At 43.1% G+C, this 23,499-nt stretch overlaps 1 protein-coding gene across 2 annotated transcripts in view; it reads right to left on the bottom strand.

Moving 5' to 3' along the window:
• Positions 1 to 7,235: 7,235 nt before the first annotated feature.
• NGLY1 (N-glycanase 1) overlaps positions 7,236 to 23,499 on the bottom strand; it is a 40,518-nt gene continuing 24,254 nt past the window's right edge. Inside the window, exons 7-12 of one of the 2 annotated variants that reach the window (XM_088462740.1) lie at positions 23,291 to 23,436; positions 21,477 to 21,587; positions 18,425 to 18,589; positions 16,957 to 17,142; positions 15,706 to 15,883; positions 7,236 to 8,220 (exon numbers count right to left, since the gene is read on the bottom strand). In XM_088462740.1, the coding sequence (XP_088318866.1) occupies positions 8,048 to 8,220; positions 15,706 to 15,883; positions 16,957 to 17,142; positions 18,425 to 18,589; positions 21,477 to 21,587; positions 23,291 to 23,436 (959 nt within the window). In that variant the 3' untranslated portion in view covers positions 7,236 to 8,047. The remainder of the gene's footprint in view (positions 8,221 to 15,705; positions 15,884 to 16,956; positions 17,143 to 18,424; positions 18,590 to 21,476; positions 21,588 to 23,290; positions 23,437 to 23,499) is intronic. The other variant, XM_088462741.1, reaches the window with a different exon arrangement.

Consider the following 23,499-nt stretch of genomic DNA (forward strand, 5'->3'; position numbering starts at 1 on the left):
TTAAGCCCTCACTCTGGCTCAGGATATTCTTCAGGGCAAGCCTGTACAAGTACAGTCCAACAATGCCACGGCAGTGGCCTACCTCAGTCACCAAGGAGGCACTCAAAGTCCATCAGCAATGGCAGAAGTGTCCTGCATTCTCACATGGGCCAGACGCCATCTCCCAGCCATCTCCACAGAGTTAATCCCGGGGATTCTCAATCGGGAGGAGGATTTCCTCAGCCGCCACGACGTGCATACAGGGGAGTGGTCTCTCACTCTATAAGTCATAACTCCTGGTGGACAAAAGGGGTCTACCGAACATGGAACTCATGGCCTCACAACACAACAAGCTTTCAGTGTATGGGGCCAGGACAAGGGACCCTGACCCAGCCTTTGTGGATGCATTATCTGTGAAGTGGACCTTCCATTTGGCATCTCTTTCCTCCGGTCTCCTGCCTCGAGTTCTTCGGAAGTTCAAGCTAGAAGGGGGCATGGTCCTGTTGGTAGCTCCGTCTTGGCCCAGATGCCATTGGTACTCCGATTTTCAAAGTCTCTCCATAGACGTTCCTCTGCAACTTCCTCTATGACCAGACCTTTTGTCTCTGGATCCCTGTCTACATCCGGACCTGGCCCGTCTGTCTTTAACCGCTTGGCTCTTGAGACTTCCCGCCTAAGGTTTAAAGGGTTTTCCAGCTCTGTGGTCCAGACCATGCTTAGAGCGCGTAAACCGGCCTTTGCCAGGATTTATCACAGAGTGTGGCATACATAGTGTGGCTTTTAGAAACCAGGTTTACGGTTTCTAGAATCCTTGCCTTTCTTCAAACTCGATTGGATCTCGGACTCAGCCTAGCCTCTCTGAAAGTGCATGTCTCTGCTCTGTCCATCTGGTTCCAGTGCAGAATTGCTCCTCAATCGGATGTTCACACCTTCTTGCAAGGTGTTCTACGTACGCAACCTCCCTTTGTCCCTCCTGTGGGTCCGGGGGATTTGTTAGTGGTTCTCCATGCATTTCAGGAACCTCCATTCGAACCCCTGGATTCAGTAGATGTCAAATGGCTCACTGCGAAGACTTTCTTCTGGCTATAGCATCTGCCCGTAGGGTATCTGATTTATGGGCGTTTTCCTGTCGCTCTCCATTTCTAATCATTCATCCAGACAGGGCTGTTCTTCGAACACGCCCTGGGTTCCTTCTCTCGTTTCCACCTCAATTAAGAAATTTGTGTTTCTGGCCTTTAAATCACCAGACTTCTCGGCAGGTGAGGCCTCTTTGGATATGGTCTGTGCTGTGAAGATCTACGTGGACCGAACTAGTTCCATCAGGAAATCTGACTCCCTCTTCATCCTATATGGATTCCACAAGAAGGGATGGCCAGCTAACAAACAAACTCTGGTCAAATGGCTTTGCATGACTATCTCAAAGGCTTACACTCAGACTAGCCTTCCTGTGCCGGCTACAATATCTGCTCATTCTACTCGCTCTGTGGGTCCCTCGTGGGCAGCCTGCCGTGGTGCATCTGCCGAACAACTATGCAAGGCGGTCACGTGGTCTTCTGTTTACACATTTCTTAGGTTCTATGCCTTTGATTCATTTGCCTCTCAGGATGCTTCCTTTGGGCGTAGGGTTCTATCAGCGCAGGAGCGTTCCCACCCTTGAGCAACTGCTTTGGGACATCCCCAATGTCTCTCTGTGGAGTCCTATGGACCCTGAAGAACATGAGTTATGGTAAAACTTACCTTTTAACTCTTTCTTTGAAGTCCATAGAGTCCACAGGGCACCCGCCCTGACGCACCTGGCTTCTATGGATTTCTTCTCTTGGTCACTTCCTTTTCTGTTTGAGAGTGTGATTCTTCAGTGTACCAGTCTTCCTTCTCTGCTATCCTGCTCCTGCCTTGGGCTTGTTAACAAAACTGAGTTGCACTCAGGCTGTGGGCGGGGTATAGGAGGAAGGACCGGAGCATCCTGGGACAGGAAAAAAAAAGCCTTGCTGTTGGTGTCCAGTCCTCCAAGTATCACCTACACCCCACTGTCTCCTTGTGGACCCTATGGACTTCGAAGAAAGAGAGTTAACAAGGATAAGTCTTACCATAACACTCCTTTTTAGCTTGCATAAATCATCAATACAAGGAAGGTACAGTTTCCAGCAAAATCCTATAAACGTCAATATTAAAATTATAGAAGGATAACATTCTATTTATAGGAGCAGTTAACTCTCCTTGGCCCTGGTGCAGAGTCCTTAATCCGTCCCTGCAGAATACTACTGCCTCCTACAACACAGTACATGTATTCACTTTGTATTACATAGAGTAGTATGTAACACCAAAATCTCCCTGCATCAAATTTTAGTGGAGCCTCAAGCCAATACAGTGGGGGGGGACTTGTACCTTACTATTTAATTCAATCAGTGGCCTCCCAAACATGTCCTTTCCCTTCCTTACATACTACCACTGCCCCTGTCACAGGAAGTCTTCTCATTAATGAAACCAACTGAATGCACCCTGTACAAGCAGGAGATGAAGTTTGAACAAAATAAAACGCTCTAATCAAATGCACCTTAAAAGGCAGAAAAGCCAACAAGAAACATAAGCTGGGCATACACTATACAATTATCTGTCTGGTTGGAATGAAAACCTGGTAATGTATGGGGGCAAATGACAATCGTCCATTTGCTCACAAACACTAAAAAATAGCAAAAAATGGTTGTTCAGACAAATTGGTTAAAACACACAAATTTAAACTTTTTTTTGGCCCTTTTTTTTCAGTGTTTAAAACCACATGATCGACGTCATTTGCTCCCATACATTCCCAGGTTTTCATTCCAACCAGCCAGATTGGACAGATATCTGACAGAAAATTGTGTAGTGGATGCCCAGTTTAAGAGCCAAATGTAATAGGTTGAGGGATTAGAAAATGTCAGTTTAGCAGTAAACGCTCACACTTTTTAAACTCTAATCCAGATGTTTTCCCATTTTGAAGATTAAACTCAACCAATGTGAGTTTACTGCAAAACTCTCACATTTTCTAAACTCTCACCCTTCAACCTTGTAAGAAGCATAGCTAGAGAAGTTTTGTTACCTAGCTCAACTAACATTATCATGGTAATCATCTGCAGCTCCTGCTGTGCTCACACTTATATCATCTGTTTAACGGTTAGTACACTGGGGAGAAAAAGTCTGTAGCACATTGACTAAAAAAATATAGTACTGGTGTATCAAAAAGGCTGAATAGGTACTGCAGCAGCCCATACAATCAGCATTCTGTATATACTTATAGATCACACTGTATTCATATAAAGTTATCCAGCATATTTATCACCAGAGAATTAAAATGAGAAACTCCCACTTATATGCAGAGGAAATTCCCCCTCACCAACAGCCCAATGTTGTCGGCAAAGGTCTCCAATAAAATGTGCAGCCACTGGACACAGGCATCATGCAAAGAATCTCTAGCTTTGCAGGTCTCCTATTGCTGGGTATAGGTAATGTCATCTCATGAGCCTTAGAGATGCGGTTAGCATAAAATTAGCTGCACTGCTAATCAGGGACGTGCAGTCAGGGTGTCATACTCCCTGTCAGATTGCAGAGTTTTGACTATAAAAATTATTAGAATAATACAGAGAAGATATTTATAACTTAGAAATATCTTTTTTGTATTCTGATAATTTTGGTGAGTTTTTCCTATAAAAATTACAGCACTACCTGGAAATACAGGGAGAGTCTAGAAATGAGACAGTAAGAGCTCAGCCTTACCTCTGATAGCCAGACACTACCTGGAGCTGGGACACGAAACAGCCAATAAAACAAAGATAAAAAGAGCTAATGGAGGCATGCCTAGCTGTAAGGGGGCCTGCCTTGAGTTCTGATGGACACCTGACAATCAGGTGACAGTCCAGGAAATACTCAAGGCATCGGAGCTAAGCAGCAGCAGCATCACTGAGGAGGGATGGAAATTGGAATATGGAGACAGAGGAAACACACAAAGTAGAAAAAGGTGAGGAGGGTCCGCTGCTATGTGAAGATGTGTGTGTGGGGGGGAAATCTTTTGTGCTAGTGAGAGATATGTGAGAGGATCTTTGCTATGGGGAATCTGTGTGAGGGGGGAGATCAGTGCAATTGGGGCAGGTTCATATATGTGTGAGTAAATCTGGCTCTGATACTAGCCAGTGCCTCCCCATTCATTGACCTCACTGCTAATGTTCACAATATAAGCCCCATTTTGAGCTGAAACTATCTTACACTTGTGCCTACTATCACTTGGAGAGGTGACTTGGTCGTTCACATACAAAGTAATTTCAGCAGGGACATGGAGATGCAAATTATAGAGGGAGGTCTAATTTTTGTTCTAGAGTACCTTTAACAAATGCATTTAAAGAGGTATCTGCACATCCCATTACCTTGTTGCAAGTTTCCATATTGATGACTTTTTTCAGTGAACATTTAAATATAGATATAAAGCTGCATGTGTGTTAAGATATGTGCAACTTAAAATGCAACATCAGAAACTTAAGTATATGGACACATTATACATGAGTCACAATTTTACAGGGGTGGATGGGGATTGACCAGGCCATAGGCCGGGACCCTTTTCTAGTATATGAGTATATAAGTATTATACACACACAAGCCGGCTCACCTTAGTCCACCCGCCCCCTCTCTGTTCCACACCCCCTCTTTCCCCCACCCACCCTAGGCTGACTGCCCTGCCCCCCCCCTCCCCAGCTCCACTCCATCCTGCCCACGGGATCCCATACTTATCTCTGCACTGGGAACCCACAGCGCATGCATTCAGGAGCCAAGACAGACCTTGTGAAAATTAAAAATTTGTTTAAAATATACATATTTTTTTTTACATAAAACTTGATTATAACAAAAAGGTCCAGTTCTGGAATGTTTTTTTTTTTTTTTTTAAAGATTTCTGCGAGTTAAGTTATTAAGATAGGACACACACAAACTGTTATGGTACGTACACAGTAGACGCATCGGAATGATCCATCGTTTAAAATCATCTGGTGTGTGCGCTTTATATCATCCGGCAAGCGCTCCCATGATGTTGTCAGCTGCATTGTCAGGTTGGCCTTACAGATGTGTCCACATACATCTATCCTCCGTGCACTACAAGTCGCATTACACAACGCGTGAGCTCCCTGTGAATCAGTAGCACCAAACGTCATTTTGTGTGTCTTTTTACCTTCCAGTGCGTCTAATTTGCACAGCGATATATTGGGTGGCCAGTACTAGACAATCCTGTGCTCGACTGCCCGATATGTCGGCCCCTGCCGCATCCCGCTGCATGGGGTTGTTAGTCGCATGTACAGATGTGTCCACATACATGTAGCCTCTTTGCGCATTAAACAGCCCTTCTAGTCGCACCATACCATGGTGTGACTCTGTAGCCCTGTGCATCTTTTCATGCGACTTTTTACATTCAAGTGCGTCTTTTTTTGCACAATGCATGTACAGATGTGTCCACATACATCTAGCCTCTTTGTGTTAAACAGCCCTGCTAGTCGCGCCATGCCGTAGCATGATTTGGTAGCCCCGTGCGTCTTTTCATGCAACTTTTTACCTTCCAGTGCGACTATCGCACAGTGCTGTGAACAGGACGCACAAGCAGCTTCTACTGATTAAAATGATATGCAGCATGCCTATATTCTGTGTGCGACTGCGGGTGTATCTGCATGCAAAATACTACGTAACAGTGTCAGCTGTTGTGATACTGTAACGTAGCGTTTCTCATACAGATACGACCACAGTTGCACACAGAATATAGTCATGCCGCATATTTTAATCAACAGAAGCTGCTAGTGCATTCTATTCAGTGCTGTGCGAAAAAAAAACATACTGGCAGGTAAAAAGTCGCATGAAAAGACGCACAGGGCTACAGAGTCACCCATGGCATGGCGCGACTAGAAGGGCTGTTTAACGCGCAAAGAGGCTAGATGTATGTGTACACATCTGTACATGCAACTGACAACCCCATGCAGCGGAAAGTGGCGGGGGCAGACAAGCACTGGATCGTCTAATATTGGCCACCCGATATCTCAACCCGTTGGCGAGGGGGTTGCATCGCTCGGTAAACACATCGTTGCGTGTACCCAGCTTTAGTGCTCGGCAGCATGTGCACACGAAATATAGGATCATGAACCTACATGCGGTATAGCTGGTAGTGGCTGCAATCAAGCAGGTGTATGGCACAGGCAAGGGTAGCGTGCAAGCGGCGAGGACATCTCCTGGAAGCTAGAGACTCTCAAATCTTGGTGTTGTTTAATGGAGAGCAGACTTGTTCATATGAGTCCCTAATAGAGAATACTTTGACACAGCCTAGCGCAATGTGACTAGGACACACCAGGAGTCTGCACTGATATGCGACACTTGCATGTCTTTGTGCGACAGAGTCTGTAAATGAAGCACAATGGAACTTAGCGTGAAAAAAAAAGTAGTGGCATCTTTGCACTTCGTACACAGATTCAGACTCAGTCGCACACAGTTATACAAATGTTGCATAACAAATTAATCAGTGCAGTCTCCTGGTGTGTCTCAGTTGCATAATATTGCGACCAAGACGTATTTTCAGTTTAAAAAAGATGCACGAAAGGCGCACGGCTATTTGTAGAGACTTGAGCAACAGTTTATGAGAACACATCTGTAAAAGACAATTGTATTACACGTGGTGAATCGCCACTTGGGAGGTGGGAGGTGACGTGGTTATTTACTATGCAGTTCTTTGCACTCCTTGTTGATCACCAAAAGCCGTTTTTTAGTTTGCAGTTGTGTTCGCATGTGCAAGCTAATATCATGTGCAATGTGTTTCATCCAAAAAACTTTGTCAAAGACTTGCATTACAGTGGGCACGTTGCCATTAGTTATTAGGCCTGACCAATCACAATTTTTTATTTGCCTGTTGTAACTGCTATATCTGTTCCTCTACCACCGGGAGGCTGGATAACAGCAGAATTAGATTTACGTTCTAGACATTTCTGATAAACAATAGTAAAAACAATTTGGCCAAAACATTAATGTACAACCATAACCTACACACAAGGTGCCTTGAGATCAATAATATTTTTAGAGGATAGACTACATCCTCATGTACACTTTAAATTAGCATGTGACTTCAGCACTGCAAATGCACATTAGATATACATACAATATAAAAATCTGCCTGTTAAGAGGGTATATGCTATTCTAAGAATGAGATCATTAATTACTTTAGGTAACATTTTATTGACACTTAAATACAGACCATGCACAGACTGTAGAAATATAGTTGATTTATTTAAATATGCAAGACAATGTATATATCCATTCAGTTTATTCTAATATAGCAGTCAGCATCATCTACTTCCATTGGGAAATAGACTGGAACATGATGATCTGTGGCCCTGGACAGTGTTGAAAAAGACAGCAATGTATTGTTATAATAAAACAAATAAAAAACTTCAATGGATTTTAAATTACTATGTTTATCTCCTGGTTATTTTACATTTACGTACATTTGAAATACAAATTACATGATGTATGGAAACTAAAGTAGGAGGAGGTAGGCAAGGTGAGACCCTAACTTTTGCGTAACTAAAAGTCTCAGCCTGGCAACTGAATTTCACAATACGTAGATAGCCACAGATTGCCAGAGGAGGATGGTAGAATGGTAATCTACATATGAAACGGCTCCAAACCTTATATAACCGACAAAACCTGGTATCTGTCATTGTTGCCAGCTGCTTGGGGATATAGAATTGTTACTTAATTCTTTCTCTGTCAATTAAAAGTCAGACCTTGGTTTAAAAGAAAAAAAAAAAAAGTAATCATTTTTAAAACATTAAAATTTTATATTTTTAAAAATATTCATCAATTCAGAATATGGGTCCTGTTCTGATGGCAAAATCTAAAATAAATCGGCATCAAAACAAGCTAGTGTTTCAATTTGTGAAAATAGTAAAATAACTATGGAAAGGTAAATTGTCATGTAAAACCCAGAATATCTCAATCATACCAACTAATATACTTAATATTTCCAAAAGAAGTATTAGTTCATATCAAACAAATCATTAAAAAAATAATAAAATTCCTAAGGATCCTTAAGAGTTATAATAACTTCCAAAGAGTTGCCGCTTTCGGTTAGGCTCTCCCGAAATAATTGTGTATGTTGCCATGCAGCACTCCCTTCCCCACCGCTTAGTTCAGCTTCCAATACAACTTCCGATGCATTTGCAAACTCTGTATAAGAATAAAGGTTCTTATCTGAAAGACAACAATAGTTAGATAATATACTCTCAATGCCAAAACATAATTTACATAAATTATAGGCAGGTCGGTGACTCTATAGTGGGTGCAGGATGTACGATTCATACGGGCCCCTAAGTAAAGGTGGGCCCAGACATCACAGCCTGCACCCACTGCATTTATTTACCTTGTGGACGTCCGAGCCTTTCCGGTGATTTCTTTGGCAATATATACATTGCCATATTTCTGGATAAATCACCAAACAAATGTGACTGATGCCATATTTTTAAAGATATTGCACATGCGCTTTAGACTCTGGCATTGCTAATATGTTTTTCAAAACAGAAATGTACTTGTGTGACCGCATTCCTGTCCAGCAGTGATAGTGATATTTGCATTCTGGGAGATGCCCATTGATAGTATAGGAACAGTTGAAAATGAAATGAAAGCTGACACAAAGGGATCAATTCAATTCAGTTGGATGCTGCGGCTATATGCTGCACTTACGTTACCTCCGGACTTGTGGCGTTTTGTTCGCAGCCGCGTAGGCCTGCATACAAAAATACACCGAGTCCAGCCCGGAAGGCAGACTCCGCCCACGTATAAATGGACTGACCCCAAAATGTCCATATACATTGATTTGGAAAGTCAATTTAGTTTGTTTCAGACAAAAAATGGGATCTTGGTTCTTTGATAAAATTTTTCTGATTCCACAGGAGACACTGGGTATGCTGGCAGAGTCTGGGCACTAATAGTTAAGTTCAGACAGCACAGGCTCCTCCCATATATCCCGCCCCCTACCCAGGGCAGTCAGTTGTCACTAGCAAAGTCCAAAGAAAAATAGGATAACCAGGCACACTCAAAACAATGAAAACTGGGTCAGTGGGCCTGGAACACCACAATCCAAAACATAAACCCAAGCAAAAGCCAGGAGCTTAAGGGTGGGCGTCCAGTGTCCTCCACAAAATCAGAGAAATTTATCAGGTAATAACCATAACCATGGGGGACACTGGACGCCCACCCTTACGCTTCTGGCTTTTGCTTGGGTTGTTGTAGTTGGGGATGTCCTAAAGCTCTCCACTAAGGTGTCAAAACAGTAGAACTTGATAAAAGTGTGCACTGAGGACCACGCTGCAGCTTTGCGAAGCCGCTACCCTGAAGCACAACGAGCTGTCCAGGAGGTCCCCACCAATCAGGTAGAGTGTGCCAACACCGACTCTGGCACAGGCATATTCACCAAAGCCTTAATCCAACGGGCTATTGTTTGCTTGGAAGCAGGCCCATTTGATGATGCTATAGAGTACAAACAAAAAGAGTGGACAGCAATCCTTTTGTGTAAATAGAGAGGGCAGAAGCCTGTACCTTAAGAGAAAACAGACTGAGGCCCATATCTAACCCTGCCTGCAGGAAGGAGAGAGGGCCTGATTCAGACCAGCTCGCAAGCGGGGTCGATGGTGCCCTAGTGCGCATGCGCACGACGGAGGCTGCTCCGTCGTGCGCATGCGCGAGACCCGGCTAGCGACGGGGAAGCCGTTGCTCCGGGTCTCGCACGAAAGGGGGCGTGCTGGCGATGTTGATTGACAGCACGCCCCCTTTGGTTGGCGTACCGGAGGTGTGGCTGCCAGACGGAAGCGTTCCCATGGGAACGCCTACCGTCTGGGTCCGGCCCCACTGACATCACTAGTGATGTCAGTGGGAGTGATTTGGGCTCTGATAGAGCCAAAATCACTCCAGGGCTTGCGGTCACCGAGACCCTACCGCAGGGTCTCGTCGCAAGCCCGATGGTCGCGATGGCCTTGACCATCGCGACCATCTTTTTGGCCGCTCGCATATGCTGTGAAGCCTCCCTGGAACAACAATTTCTTCATTTACATGAAAACGGGACACAAATCAAAATGGAGAGCGACAAGAGAGCGCTGCAAAATCTGAGACTCTGCGAGCAGAAGATATAGCAAGAAAAAAAAACAAGTGTCTTTACTGTCAACCACTTCAAATCTACAGAGTCTAAAGGTTCAGATGGGGAAGCTTGTAACCCCTTAAGAACTATAGACAAATCCCATGGTGCTAACGTTGGAACAAAAGGAGGCTGAACTCGCAGAACTCCTTGGAAAAAAAAATTCGAACATCTGGTAATGAAGCAATCTTCTTCTGAAACCAGACTGACAGTGCAGAAATCTGCAATCTCAAAGTGGCCAGGCGGAAACCATTGTCTAACCCTGCCTGCAGAAAAGCCAGTATTCTGGAAATTCTGAATACCTTAGGATCATATTCCTTATGAGAACACCACTGACCAAAAGAATGACAAACTCTGTAATAGATGCGGGCAGAAGCAGGCTTCCTTGCTTGAAGCATCATTTGAATTACAGAACTGGAAAATCCCTTTGCTTTTAAGATGGAAGATTCAATAGCCACGCCATCAAAGCCAGACGGGGCAAGTCCGGATGTCGGCAGGGACCCTGTGTTAGCAGATCCTGTCACAGAGAAGAGGATACGGATTTTCTACCGGCAGATTCTGTATGTCGGTGGTAAACCAATGACGTCTGGGCCAAGCCAGAGCCTCCAGTACTACTATTCCGCCTTCCTGCTTGAATTTCCTGAGAACTCTTAGGAGCAGGGAAATTGGAGGAAAGAGATACGCCGACTTGTAGTCCCATCTTACTGTCAGTGCATCCACGAAGACTGCTGATGAGTCTCTGGACCTGGCCCCATACCTGGGTACCTTGTGGTTGTGGCGTGATGCCATAAGATCTATCTCTGGTAGACCCCATTTTTTTTACCAGGAGCTGAAAGACCACTCTCCAGTGTGTATGTCCTGGTGACTTAGGAAGTCTGCTTCCCAATTGAGTACTCCCGGAATGAATATTGCCGAGATGGCCGGAAGATGACATTCTGCCCAAATGAGAACCCTTGTCACTTCCTTTATGGCCGCATAACTTCTTGTGCCTCCCTGATGATTGAGGTAGACCACTGTAGTCACGTTGTCGGACTGGATCTGGAACAGGTCCTGTGCCCTGACAATTGCTTTGTATACTGCTCGCAGTTCCAGAATGTTTATTGTCAAAAGACTTTCTATATTTGTCCATTTCCCCTGAAAGGTGTGATGACCTGTCACTGCCCCCCATCCGCGTAGACTGTCGTCCATGGTGAGAAGCACCCAATTTGTAATCCAGAACAGGTGCCCTTTGTTTAGATGCTCCTTTTTTAACCACGACAGGAGGGAGTGACTAACCTCTGGAGTGAGAAAGATCATCTGGGACCATATTAAATTATGCTGTCCGTTCCACCTGGAGAGAATCAACCTTTGCAGAGGCCTGGAATGGAACGGAGCATACCCCACCATGTCGAAGGTCAATACCATCAATCCCAGCACCTGCATTGCTGACGGAATGCATACTCTTCGCTTGCATAGCAGCATGTGTATCCACTTTGATAAGGCCACAATATTGTCCTCTGGCAGAAACACCCTTTGTGCCTGAGAATCTAGAAATGCTTCCAGATGTACTATCTGCTGTGTTGGAGAAAGTGATGATTTCTTGCAATTGATGATCCAGCAGTGCCTTTGTAGGCAGGCTATAGTCAGTTGAAGATTATGTTGCAAAACCACCGGAATCCGTGCCAATATCAGGTTGTCCAGATATGGCAGTATTCTGACCATCGACGCCTAAGATAAGCCGTCATGACTGACATTATTTTGGTAAATACCCGGGGAGCCGCAGAAAGGCCAAAGGGTAGAGCCTGAAATTGGTAATGTTGCTGAAGGACAGCAAACCGCAAAAATTGCTGGTGGGATGGGATAATTGGAATATGCAGATATGCATCCTGAATATCCAGGAAAACCATGTAATCTCCCGGCTCCATAGCGAAAATAATTGCCCGGAGAGTTGTCATGCGGAATTTGGGAACATGGATAAACCTGTTAAGGGTTTTTAGATTCAGTATAAGGCGATATGCCTCATTCGGCTTCTGGACCAGAAACAGATATAAGTAATAACCCCTTATTGGGACACAGGAACTGGGACTATTACCCCTGCCTGTAGCAGGAAGTAAATGGCTTCCTGAAAAGCAAAGGCCTTATCCACATCTGATGAAGGCTCTGTGGCAAAAAATTTCTGGTGGGAATGTCTCCTGAAAGTTAGGGTCACTTCTCGGACCCAGGTATATGTAGTTGTTTGATGCCAATAATCCGCAAACTGAAGAAGTTGGCCCCCATCCTGGGATCCTCCAGGAGAATGCCTGTTCCATCAGGCCGAGGGCTTGTTGTCCGGCTTAGATGCTGAACGTCTTGCCTGGCCAGACCTCTTAGTTTGTCGCTTTGACTTAAGAAAACTAGTCAGCCTAGAGAAAGTCTGTTCTTTAGCTCTTTCCTGAGGACGAAAAGACTGAAAAGAAACCTGCCTAGCTCTACTCTTTGACGTAGATGGCAGACCCGCTGACTTTGAAGCCGCCAGAGTAGTAATTAGGTTCAACTCTGCTCCAAAGAGTACCATTCCATGAAAAGGTAAGACTTTCAGCACCCTCTTTGATCCTGTATCAGCTTTCCAAGATCTTAACCAAAGGGCCCTGCATGCTACTATGGATGCTGCTGATGCCTTGAAAGCTAAAATTCCAGCATCCACTGCAGCCCCTCCCACATAGGAAGCCGCTTCCCGTATGTGGGAGATATTTATCATCTGTTCTCTGGTAGCATTTGGTAGAGCGTTTACCAATGCCTCAATCCATTCTTCAACAGCTTTGGCTACCCAGGCTCCAGCTATAGCAGCTCCAGATGATGAAAATATTGCCTTAAGCCAGGCTTCAATCTTAACATCTATGGAATCCCTCAGAGAAGACGCTGATGGAATAGGCAATGTAGCATTTCTGATTAAATGCGTTACATGAGCATCCACAGTAAGAGGTACCTCCCACTTAGCACATACAGAAGGTGGGAATGGATAAATGATTTTATTCTCTTATCTACATAAAATCACTTATCATTGTTATTCCATGCCTCCTCAATAAGCTCAGTGAGTTGTTCAGACACAGGAAACTTCTTTTTGACCACCTTTCGGTGGTGATTAAACATTGGAGTCTTCTTACTATGAGCAGGTTCATCATCCTGAATATGTAGGACTGATTTAACTGCCCTCACCAAAGTCGTAACATCCACCATAGATGGATGATCCTCTTCCCCAGAAGTAACCTGGAACAAAGAAACGCTCCAAGATGGCTCTTCTCCAACAACAGGAAACCGGACTGGTGAGGTGGCTCTTTATAACAGACGACACACAAACCCTCCTTTATGTCCTGTAAGGACACATAAGTCGTACATGATTTACATGAATCCAGCACAGGTGGCTCCCCCTCCTGTTTCCCTTTATCTTTTGACATACTCAAAATAAAAGGCAAAATCGCAAAGTTATGTGACAGCCTTCACAAAATCTCAATGAATGAATGTGAAGTACTCAGAAAGAAATAACAGTGATCGTTATAACTGACAGAAATAAAAAAAAAAAAAATAGTATCAGTCAGCAGCTAGCAAACAGTCACATACAATGCACATGTAATAGAATTACAATCGGCTCCAAATCAGCTACAGCAACGCAAAGGAATGGTAGGACATAGAGCACTGTATACCTTAACCAAGGGAGAGGTATACAGGGAGACTGACCCAGACCCTCCTGAGACCAACAGATACCAGGCGCACTAAGCGTGGACCATTAGTATCTCATACACGTGGAGGGTAGGCGAAGCAACCCATAGGCGCAAAACCCTTCGTAGGGACTGGGTCGGGGGAAGAGCGCCTACCTCCCCTAAGATGCATTAACCAGCCAGGTACGCTGGCCTCGTGGCAACAGTTTGCGTCTGCTGCCGATCCCCGGCATCAGACTATAGAGCCCCGGCTGGTGTAGTAAAGACGTGTGAGGGTCTATAATAATTTGTAGAGTTTGTTTATTAAAGCATAAGATTCATCAGTACTTATGAGAAAAAGCCATTTTTCCTTCACTGAAATATCATGAAATCGAACTAGCAGCTGATAGAGAGGAACAGCTGACAGCTCCCAAATTAGGATACTAAGTTTGGATTTCAAGGAGACAAGACAAAGTGAAGACTCTCTGACACATCCTATGTACTTGTTAACCAATCATGTATACTTTTCTGTTAAACCATTTTTGGCAAATGTTTGTAACAGCAGTTTTCTGAACTTATAAAAGACAGCTCAAAGGGGATGTGCCTGAGAGCCAAGTTGAATTCATCACAGTGTGTGTTGAGTTTTTCTTATTTCCCCAGCCGGCTGGAAGGAAAATTAATAATACAGGAGCAGTATTTCTCATACCTTGATCCAGATCCAGCCTCATCACCCCAACAGATGCGGACAGTCCCTGGTCCTGACAGCAGCGGCTTCTGGTGCGTCTCTGACACCAGAAACAAGGACCGCTGCGCTATTCCCCGTAAGCGAGGAATCGCCTTACCCGACATCTCCGAGCATGGAGTGCAGTCCGGGTCGCAGCATTGCTGCTAGCTAAGCTCAGCCACAACCCGCCGAAATCACCAGCACAATTACTGATGTTGCGGCCCGGCGGAGGTAGATGGAGTCGCAGTATGTGCGTCTTGATACAGACGCTTGGTACTGCCAACTAAAAAAAACAAAATAAAATAAAAAGCTAAGGACTGCCTGAGCAGTCCCGTTACAAAGGGCGTCTGATCCTGCCGCACCAAACTGAAGTCCTATGGCTGGGAGCGGGGTACATATGTAGGAGGACCCAGGGCATTCTGGGAGCCAAAGATTTAACTGTTTGGTGCCTGGTCTTACAACCATAATGGACCCCGAAGAAGAAACTGTATTCAATGACTGCACTTGCACCAGCCCTACAATAGCTGCAAAAGATATGACTGGAAACAGGAAATATTTACCTTTATGTCCAACTCTGCATAGCCCGCAGTTGCATCAACACATCCTTACTGAGCTTGGCCCACATGATAATGTCCCATTACTGCCCAATTTCACCTGGTGAGTTGTTAGTGTAAATACAACTCTGCATCACCTGTACTTGTGTGCACCCAGTTACATCACATGACACGTATAAAAGCACACAAGATACATTCTGCACATGGGCGTATATTCAACTGTTTCAGATCCACAGCGAGGGTAGGAATAGATTTGTAATCTTTTAGGATTCTATCCATAGCCCAAAAAACAGACTATACTTTACCTTTTCCAAATCACATAAATCACAGGGGATATGGTGCCAGCACCATTTTCCTGGAGATATGTGCATGCACAGTAGGGTCTGGTACAGCGTCAGAGTCTAATTAGCGCATGTGCTGGCATGAGGGAGAGGACCCACATGTAGACTGCACACAGGCCCCCTCCTCTATTCAAATGGCCCTGCATTATACACTTACAGGGTTTTCTTTCAAAATAGTTATTCAAATAAACACTTTTTTTTTTCTAGTCTAAAAACCCTGAATTTTTTTTTATTTATTTTTTTTAAATGGTCAAAATAAATTGCCAGTGCAACTTACCAGCATTAACTTCTACTTGTGTTTCTAAAGAATACAGCTTCCATTTTATCTCGCCACTGTGGAAGGTTTCACTAGTGGTCCGAATACTTATATTCTCCACTCTCAGTCCTATGGATGAACACTCAAACTTCCAGGCAATTCTAGCTGATGAGGTTTCTTCCCTGCGTGCCAAATAAACCTACAAAACGTATCACATATGAATTGAAGTTGGACAATGAAAACAGGGAATAGCAGGGTCATAGTAGAACGTTCTTTTCAGCAGTCACATAACCTCAAACACCAGACTGTTGGTGGAGAAAGCAGAGGATTCCAAATACCCAGTATTGCTGAGATCACTGTTTTTAAAGCTGTTTTTAGCTAAGGTCAGATAGGCTGGAATATAACAATCTGTTTTAATCGCATCACCACAATGCTCAAAGCAACTGAGTATTTCAGAGGATGAGCATGTTGTTCTTGTGAGAGGCAGTGATCTGTCCACTAACTATGAAATGGGGGCGAAGATGTCTGACCAGGGGTAATGTCATTATATGAGATGGGGTAAGAAAGCAATCAGGAAGTCACAGGCTAAGAGACAATAGTAGAAGAGGGGCTCACGTCAAAGATTGTGCTGTCAAATGAAACTCCATATTAAACAAAACTGCATCCAACTAGTAATGCTGTTGCCTAAACCCAGCAATGTACTAAATGAGGCTGATTCGGAGTTACAAGTGTGTTTTGTGGATGGATAGTGCGATTTCTAGCACTGTGCATTCTCCGTTGCCACACATCTACTGGTAACTCCAAGCCGTATGCATCTATGTCGCAATCAAATGGGTGTAACTGGGCAGCAAAGGGGTGTTCACGCTTTGGTTAAGTTTAGTGAGGGCATGCAGTTGGAATTGCAGGCTATGCTGACTTGTGCGTATGCAGAGATCCATCTGATTTAAGATGGATCACTTATACCAGGTATTGGGTGTATGTGTATTGGTGGTGAGGTCACATAGATGCGTATAACTTGACATACAGATAATCAGCATTTAGTTCCGTGCATAGAATGTGAGTGTAAATGCGGTAAACTTGCAACATCTCTGTCTTTAAAGTTTTTTTTTGTTTCAGCTATAAAAACATTCAGAACAGTTGGTTTCTGGATCAGACAGGTTTATTTGCCTTAAAATTCACCATTTCCAATGCAGGTCAGTGAAGGGAATAAAACAGCCAATCAGAATGATCTTACACTGTATCACGTCACTGGTGTTAGTCTTCTGGACTTACCATTCTCCAGTCATTTTCTACTTTCCTACATATAGACTCGGACAACCAGACTCCATTTTCCCAGCTGGTAATCATCTCATTGTTATTTGAGACCCGTGTGTAGCAATTCTCTACAATGTTATATTGAAGGTGGAAGCGCTTGGCAGCTTTCTCCTTTTCGGTGGGGACAAATATGGCACTCTTACTCTAGTTGAAAGAAACAAAGACAAGTATTAAACATGTTACAATTTGCAAATTAATTGAAATTAATTATCTTTACGGTCCATTGTCTCCCTATTTGTACTCTTATACTGATACTCATCATCAATGTGGACTTGCAACCGCCTATACTTGATGCAAATGATATGCCTACATAGTCCACAATTCCATAAACACGCATGCTGAACTTTGCCGACCTGAGAACGCTGTTATAACCCAGTTACACGCCTTCATTCACAACTGGAGATGCAATTGAAATGCGCATGATTCTGTATTTCTTGTACCTGTGCACACTTGGGTCCTAATTGTGAGTATGCTCTGCATACTCACAATTAGGCCCATAAATTTGGTGCAACAAATTGTGGTGCAGGAGGTGGGGATGAGGCAGGGGCTGCTGTGGTTGTCCGTCACAGTGGAGCTGGCATTGATGTAATGGGGCAGGGAGGGGAGACCTGACCCCTAAATCCACCCCTGGTGCTTGCAATATTCGCGGTGTATAAACTATAACTAAAGCCAATGTAATGGTAGCTTGAAATCATTTGATTATGATTTAGATTTGTACAGTTTATAACATTGATATTTTTTCACATTATCCAAAATGTATTTATTTTTATATGTCTTATTTCTCACACGTGTCTATATCTGCCATGTGCGAACCTCTCTAAGGCGCTCATTCTGAGGCGGTCGCAAGAAGTGATCGCTCTCTCTGAATGAGGACGGCCGCTTCTTTTTTTTAGTGCGGCCTCCTGGTCGTTAGCTAAGCTGTGGGTTACCACCCACAGCTTAGCAACCGACCAGGGTGATGGTCAAGACCATCGCGACCATCGGGGCTTGCGACGAGACCCTAAGGTTGGGTCTCGACAAGCTCAAGCCCCAGGGAGTTCCCTCCTCTGATCGAGCAGGAAGCTCCCCACTGACATCATTGCTGATGTCAGTGGGGCCGCCCCCAAATGGCAAGCGACCGTTGGGAACGCCTCCATTTGGCCGGCCACCCCCCCTGCCCGCCTCCCAAACGGGGGGCGAGCTGTCAATCACCATCGACAGCTCGCCCCCTTTGGTGCGAGACCCGTAGCGACGGAGCGCCCATCGCTAGCCGGGTATCGCACATGCGCACGTTGGAGCCGGCTCCGACGTGCGCATGCCCAGTGGGCAAACATCGATCCGGTTGCGAGCGCTCAGCGCTTGCGACTGGTTCTGAATAAGGCCCTAAATGTGTTATCTACTGGCAGTATATATCTGATGGGTGATAGGTATGAAATTGCTGAATTACATTCAAATCACTTTCTCCTCGTGCCACTCTCCAAGCTAGGGATCCGGACACTCGGCCACCAAGCTCTCCAGGTTTGGGCGTCTTCGGAGACAGAAACTCCACAATTTCTACAATCATCCTCCCAAGAAGTTCCTGCTTTCTCTGTTCTGGTAAGGATTGCTGCCTCTATGGATCAAACCCAATAAGAATCAAGGTTACTTGGGAAAAAATAAATTTGTACATGCTTTTGTTTACGCAAATAGATTTTTGTTTGCTGACCACAAATGTCTAACAATAAATGAAGGACTGACCTAACTTCAATGATCAGACTCGTGACTTTCAAAAATATGGGTGCGCCCCAAATGCTGCATATTGGAAACGCAGAATTTCTTTAGCAGAGCTGCTCACTTTTATTTACATAAACACTGGTGGTTTTAGTTTGGCGATTAAGATTTGATAACTAGAAATAAAAGGACTACTATAGTTTTAAAGAGGGGGTGTATTTATTCAAACCAGGGTGCAGCCTCTCTTTATTAAAGCAACTCCACCTTCTAGATACATTTTTTTTACTACATAAAGAAAAAAACAAAAACAAAGAAAAAAGGTAAAATAAATATAAAAGAAGGACTCCCCATTAAGGATAACGGTGCCTATTTTTGAGCCACAATGTTCCCTTCGCTTAACTACTTTAATGTTATTTATTGCCTACTGATCAAAAAACAATCAACAAGCAATAAATCCGATAAAAGGTGGCCAGCAGTTTTCCTGAGCCTGGGACAAGGGGTGCTGAGATTCTGATAGAACATTTGCCTAGTATTTTTAGTGCAAGCAACATAGGGGGCACTTTTTCTTTTTTAATTCCACCTCAGTCCTTGTTTTCGCCAAATTTGACTTACGGGCTTATTGGGCCTGCGGATACACGGTAGGGGGCATGCACAAGCATCAAATAGCTGCAAATATAAACTCCTTGCAAATGTACCAAACAACCCAGATGTGACAAGCTGGAGCATGTGAGATGATTGGTCAGCACAGTAGATTAGAAAATGGGTCATGTGTTCAAAATAGTGCATACATTAATGGATGGACGGGAATCATTAGTTATGCTTAAAATTCCCGAGATGAAGTCTATATGAGAATGAAATGTGCTTCACCCAAATAAGGTCAACTTTCGAAGCTGGAATATTTATGCTCCTTCAGTGTATGGGACCACTGTTGTAAAAAGATTTTGAACTTTACATCATATTCCAAACAAGCTTGTCATGTTTTTATGTATTTACGTGTTTTTCCTATTGTTGTTATTCTGCTATATACTAATGTGCAGCTGAACATGAAGAGGGGCCTGTAAGTGTACATACAAACAAATATGTCCAACAGATAAACTTACAGTATACAGGTTGAGTCTCCCATATCCAAATATTCAGAAATATGGAATATTCCGAAATACAGTTTAAGGCTTTGTGTATAAGGTATATATGAAACAAATGAATTTCATGTATGTACACAGTTTGAGCCACAAAATTATTGAAAATACTGTATAAAGTTACCTGCAGGGTGTGTGTATAAGGTGTATATAGAACATAAAAGCATACTGTGCTTAGATTTTGGTCCCTTTCCTAAGATTTTTCATTATATTATGCAAATATTCCAAAATACGGAATATTCCAATAGCCAAAATACCCCTGGTCCCAAGCATTTTGTATATGGGAGACTCAACCTGTATATAAAGAAGGTGGTGTAGTGCCCTAGACACTAAGAGAAGCTAATGGTATAAATACTTGTCTTTGTAAGTTTTGCTGAAACAAAACTAACAAAGGAAAGTATTAATATCATTATCTTCTTAGTGTCTATGGCACTATACCAGCTTCTTTTTATATATTGTTTATTTGTTGGGGTTTTGGGACACCCTGTTATTGTATCTCAGGCAGCTTAGTGCTACATAATTGTGCCCTAACAGTGACTCTGGTATGCAGCTAGCTACAAAGTTTGAGATCTTTTTTCCAAATGACAACATATGACACTACTAGGGCACCCACTATTGCATTACTTACTTACAGATCCAGCACCTGCCAACAGCAGGCAAGAAAATGCTGCCACCCGAATTGTATGAACAAGTGACCATATCCATTTACACCTCCGGTGGAGATTTTGCGTTCAGAATTCTGACTAGGCAGTTTGTATAATGTATGGACAGGGCCAGTATCCATGATCATATGTTTATTATGGATTTTCATGAATTTGGATTTTTGTCTGCCTATTACAAGGACTCTATTGCTTTTTTTATTATTGTAATGCCCAAAGTATTGATAACATGAGCTTAGATACCTGGGGCATCTAAGTTCATGTTAGAGCTTGAAAATGAGTTCTAACACTTGAGCACATATGGAGAGCCTCCCTGGGTCCTCCAAGAGATGGGGCATGGTGATGTAGTCACCAAAGTTTGTTGGATGTGTAAGCGTTGCTGCACCACCCCCTTCCTAGCCCATCAGCTCCCACTGCTGGGACAAGTTCGAAGCCGGATGTGAGGGGAAGATAAGAGGAACCATACAGCGTCAGCCATTCAGAGTAAAGGTAACAGCAGTTTGAGGGCTGGGCTTGTGGAACCCGGCATATGACTGGTCCAAATGACTAGTTCTATATAGAGTTATGTAATTACCATACATCTTACTCAAACTGGATATAGTGAATAGGTCCAGAATTATTTGAATTGATTATTGGTCACTGTAGTTGAACCGGAGACTGTCACCGAGTTGCAGCTGTTTACCGTGCAGTACATATAACAGTGGCTCTTGTTAATGCTTATTATTATTTCTTGGTAACCACATGGGCATATTCTTCAAGCTTTTGTAAAAATTTGGGCTTTTGGTGATATTGCTCTATTAAAGTCTAATGCTAAAATAAACCATTGTTCTACATGAATACATAGAGAGCCTGTGCATTACCAAGCCAATAAATATAAACACTTATTTTAGCTGTAACTAAATATTCACATAAGGTTATCTCATTCCTTTACTCAATGATAACATCTGAACTTATGTGGCTTCCAAAAAGGTAACGGTTTATAATAAATGATTACCGTCTTATTCAGACCAGCAATCGTTTCCCGTAACCAACTTTCTCGAACCTCTTTTCTTCTTGAGATGACCTCTTCATGTTTACATGAATACCTCCAGGTAACATCAATAACCTAGAATATTTACAGAGCATTATACAGGCTGCTGGATACTGAAACATAACTAGGATAAAAGTGTAAATGACAATCTTTAGACAAACAGTACTAAATGATTCACTTGAGATTGAAATTCTATAGTGATAATGCCTGTGGCCAATGTCCAACTTCTCCCACACCCATCGTGTGCTGCAGGAAATTTTATCTTAAAATTGGCACCACAATACTTGTGTGTTAAATAAAAGTGTGTAGCTTGAAGAACTGCATCTGTGTAGAATATAATAAAAAAATATATATTTTTACAAAGTTTGAAGTTCTAATAAAGTCTTAAAAACACTTATCCTGGGTGGCATAATTCAGTGGTGTTATGCCGTAGCTTTGGTTGCCATTCAAGACAACGTGGATCAACCCAGTCATTATCCGCAGAGCAAACCCACCAGAAGGGCATCTAATAGCACCTCCAGGATTCAAATGAGTCTCAGGAAGCAAAGCACCACAGTGGAGTCCTGAGGGCTACAGTATTGGCAAGAAGCAGACTGCAGCCCTGGTGACTACCATCAATCAGGAGCCATTTTCACCATGGAGGAGACACCCTGAAGCAAGGATCCTCAAAGGTAGTTTGGGTGCAAGAATTAAAAGGTTAGTCTTTCAGCCCAGTCTTAGATTTCTATAATGGTGGACAGCCTCACTTACCCTGGCAGTTCATGGACAGAGGAGGAAGATGGGGGCATTCCCCTCTACTACGAAGCACAGTATTAATAACTTAACTGACATGGTCATATGAGATGTGACCACTGCCAGATGGGCCTCCCTAACCCGCAACTTATGCGACCGTGCCATGCTCCTAGGACCCCTGGAGATTTCAATGGAATTCAGTTCTGTGCAAGTGCACAACTGATTTCCTGGTGCTGGTCCATCCCCTGGCAGTGATGTGGTGGCCTCTGACTTTCAACATTACTGACAATCCAAAGCCTTGAGGACAGCATTTGGGAAGCCCTCTGCCCTAAAGGTTTACAAACAATCAGTTTATATATTTAATAATATTTTTAAGTAGATATTGTTTTTATTAACTATAGCTTTACCCATTTGTTTTGTGTCACCACTAGTGCTGACTATGTTGTTTTGTGGATTTGGTAATTCTGCACCAGTAATTTAGAGGTCATATTTCTAAAGTGCCACTGAAATTGTTTTATTCAAAATATTATTATTATTATTATTAATAATAATATTAAGCCAAATATATTCTCCATGTTATATGTCCCTGATCTTTAATTATAGTGTGAAAAGCTGTTTGTTGGGAAAGGGATGACCACTTGAAATCTTATGTGTATGAATGGTCCACGATATCCTAGGTAATATCAATGCACGAGATCCTAGGTAATATCAATGCTCTGTATAGATTAGTGAATTTGAGGTAGAGCCATAACCTGTGATCTCATAGGAGATATAAACAATAGTACCTTACTTGCTTAGCCGATGCTATGGGTTTGAAAGTTGAAATAGCTGTTTAGTCACTGACTACAAATTAAGCGCATTATTTAGAAGTTTGTTATAAAGGAAAGACGTAATATTACAGCACACTTTACTTTTAAATAAAATGGTGCAGTTGAATGTGAAGGTTTGACTACAGTTTATAATATATTATATCCATTCTGTAGTTTGGTTATCTATTACTTCTGCCAGTGCTAATCTAATTAGAAATAGATGAAACCTGTACTTACCTCATCTTTGGAGAATGCTACAATATACGACAGCTTCTTTCCCCATCCCACCTCATACAAGAGGGGCTTGTCATAAGCATTTTCACACGGGTCACAATGAAGCCATCTGTTTTGAGATGAAGAGAACACCTCAGTCCAGACATGATCTGCAGGATGTGAAAAATATGCACTTATGTGTGGTATTCTGTTGTATGTTCCTTATGTATACA

This window comes from Taudactylus pleione, unplaced genomic scaffold, assembly GCF_031769625.1.
Source record: "Taudactylus pleione unplaced genomic scaffold, aTauple2 ptg000053l, whole genome shotgun sequence".
Taxonomy (NCBI): domain Eukaryota; kingdom Metazoa; phylum Chordata; class Amphibia; order Anura; family Myobatrachidae; genus Taudactylus; species Taudactylus pleione.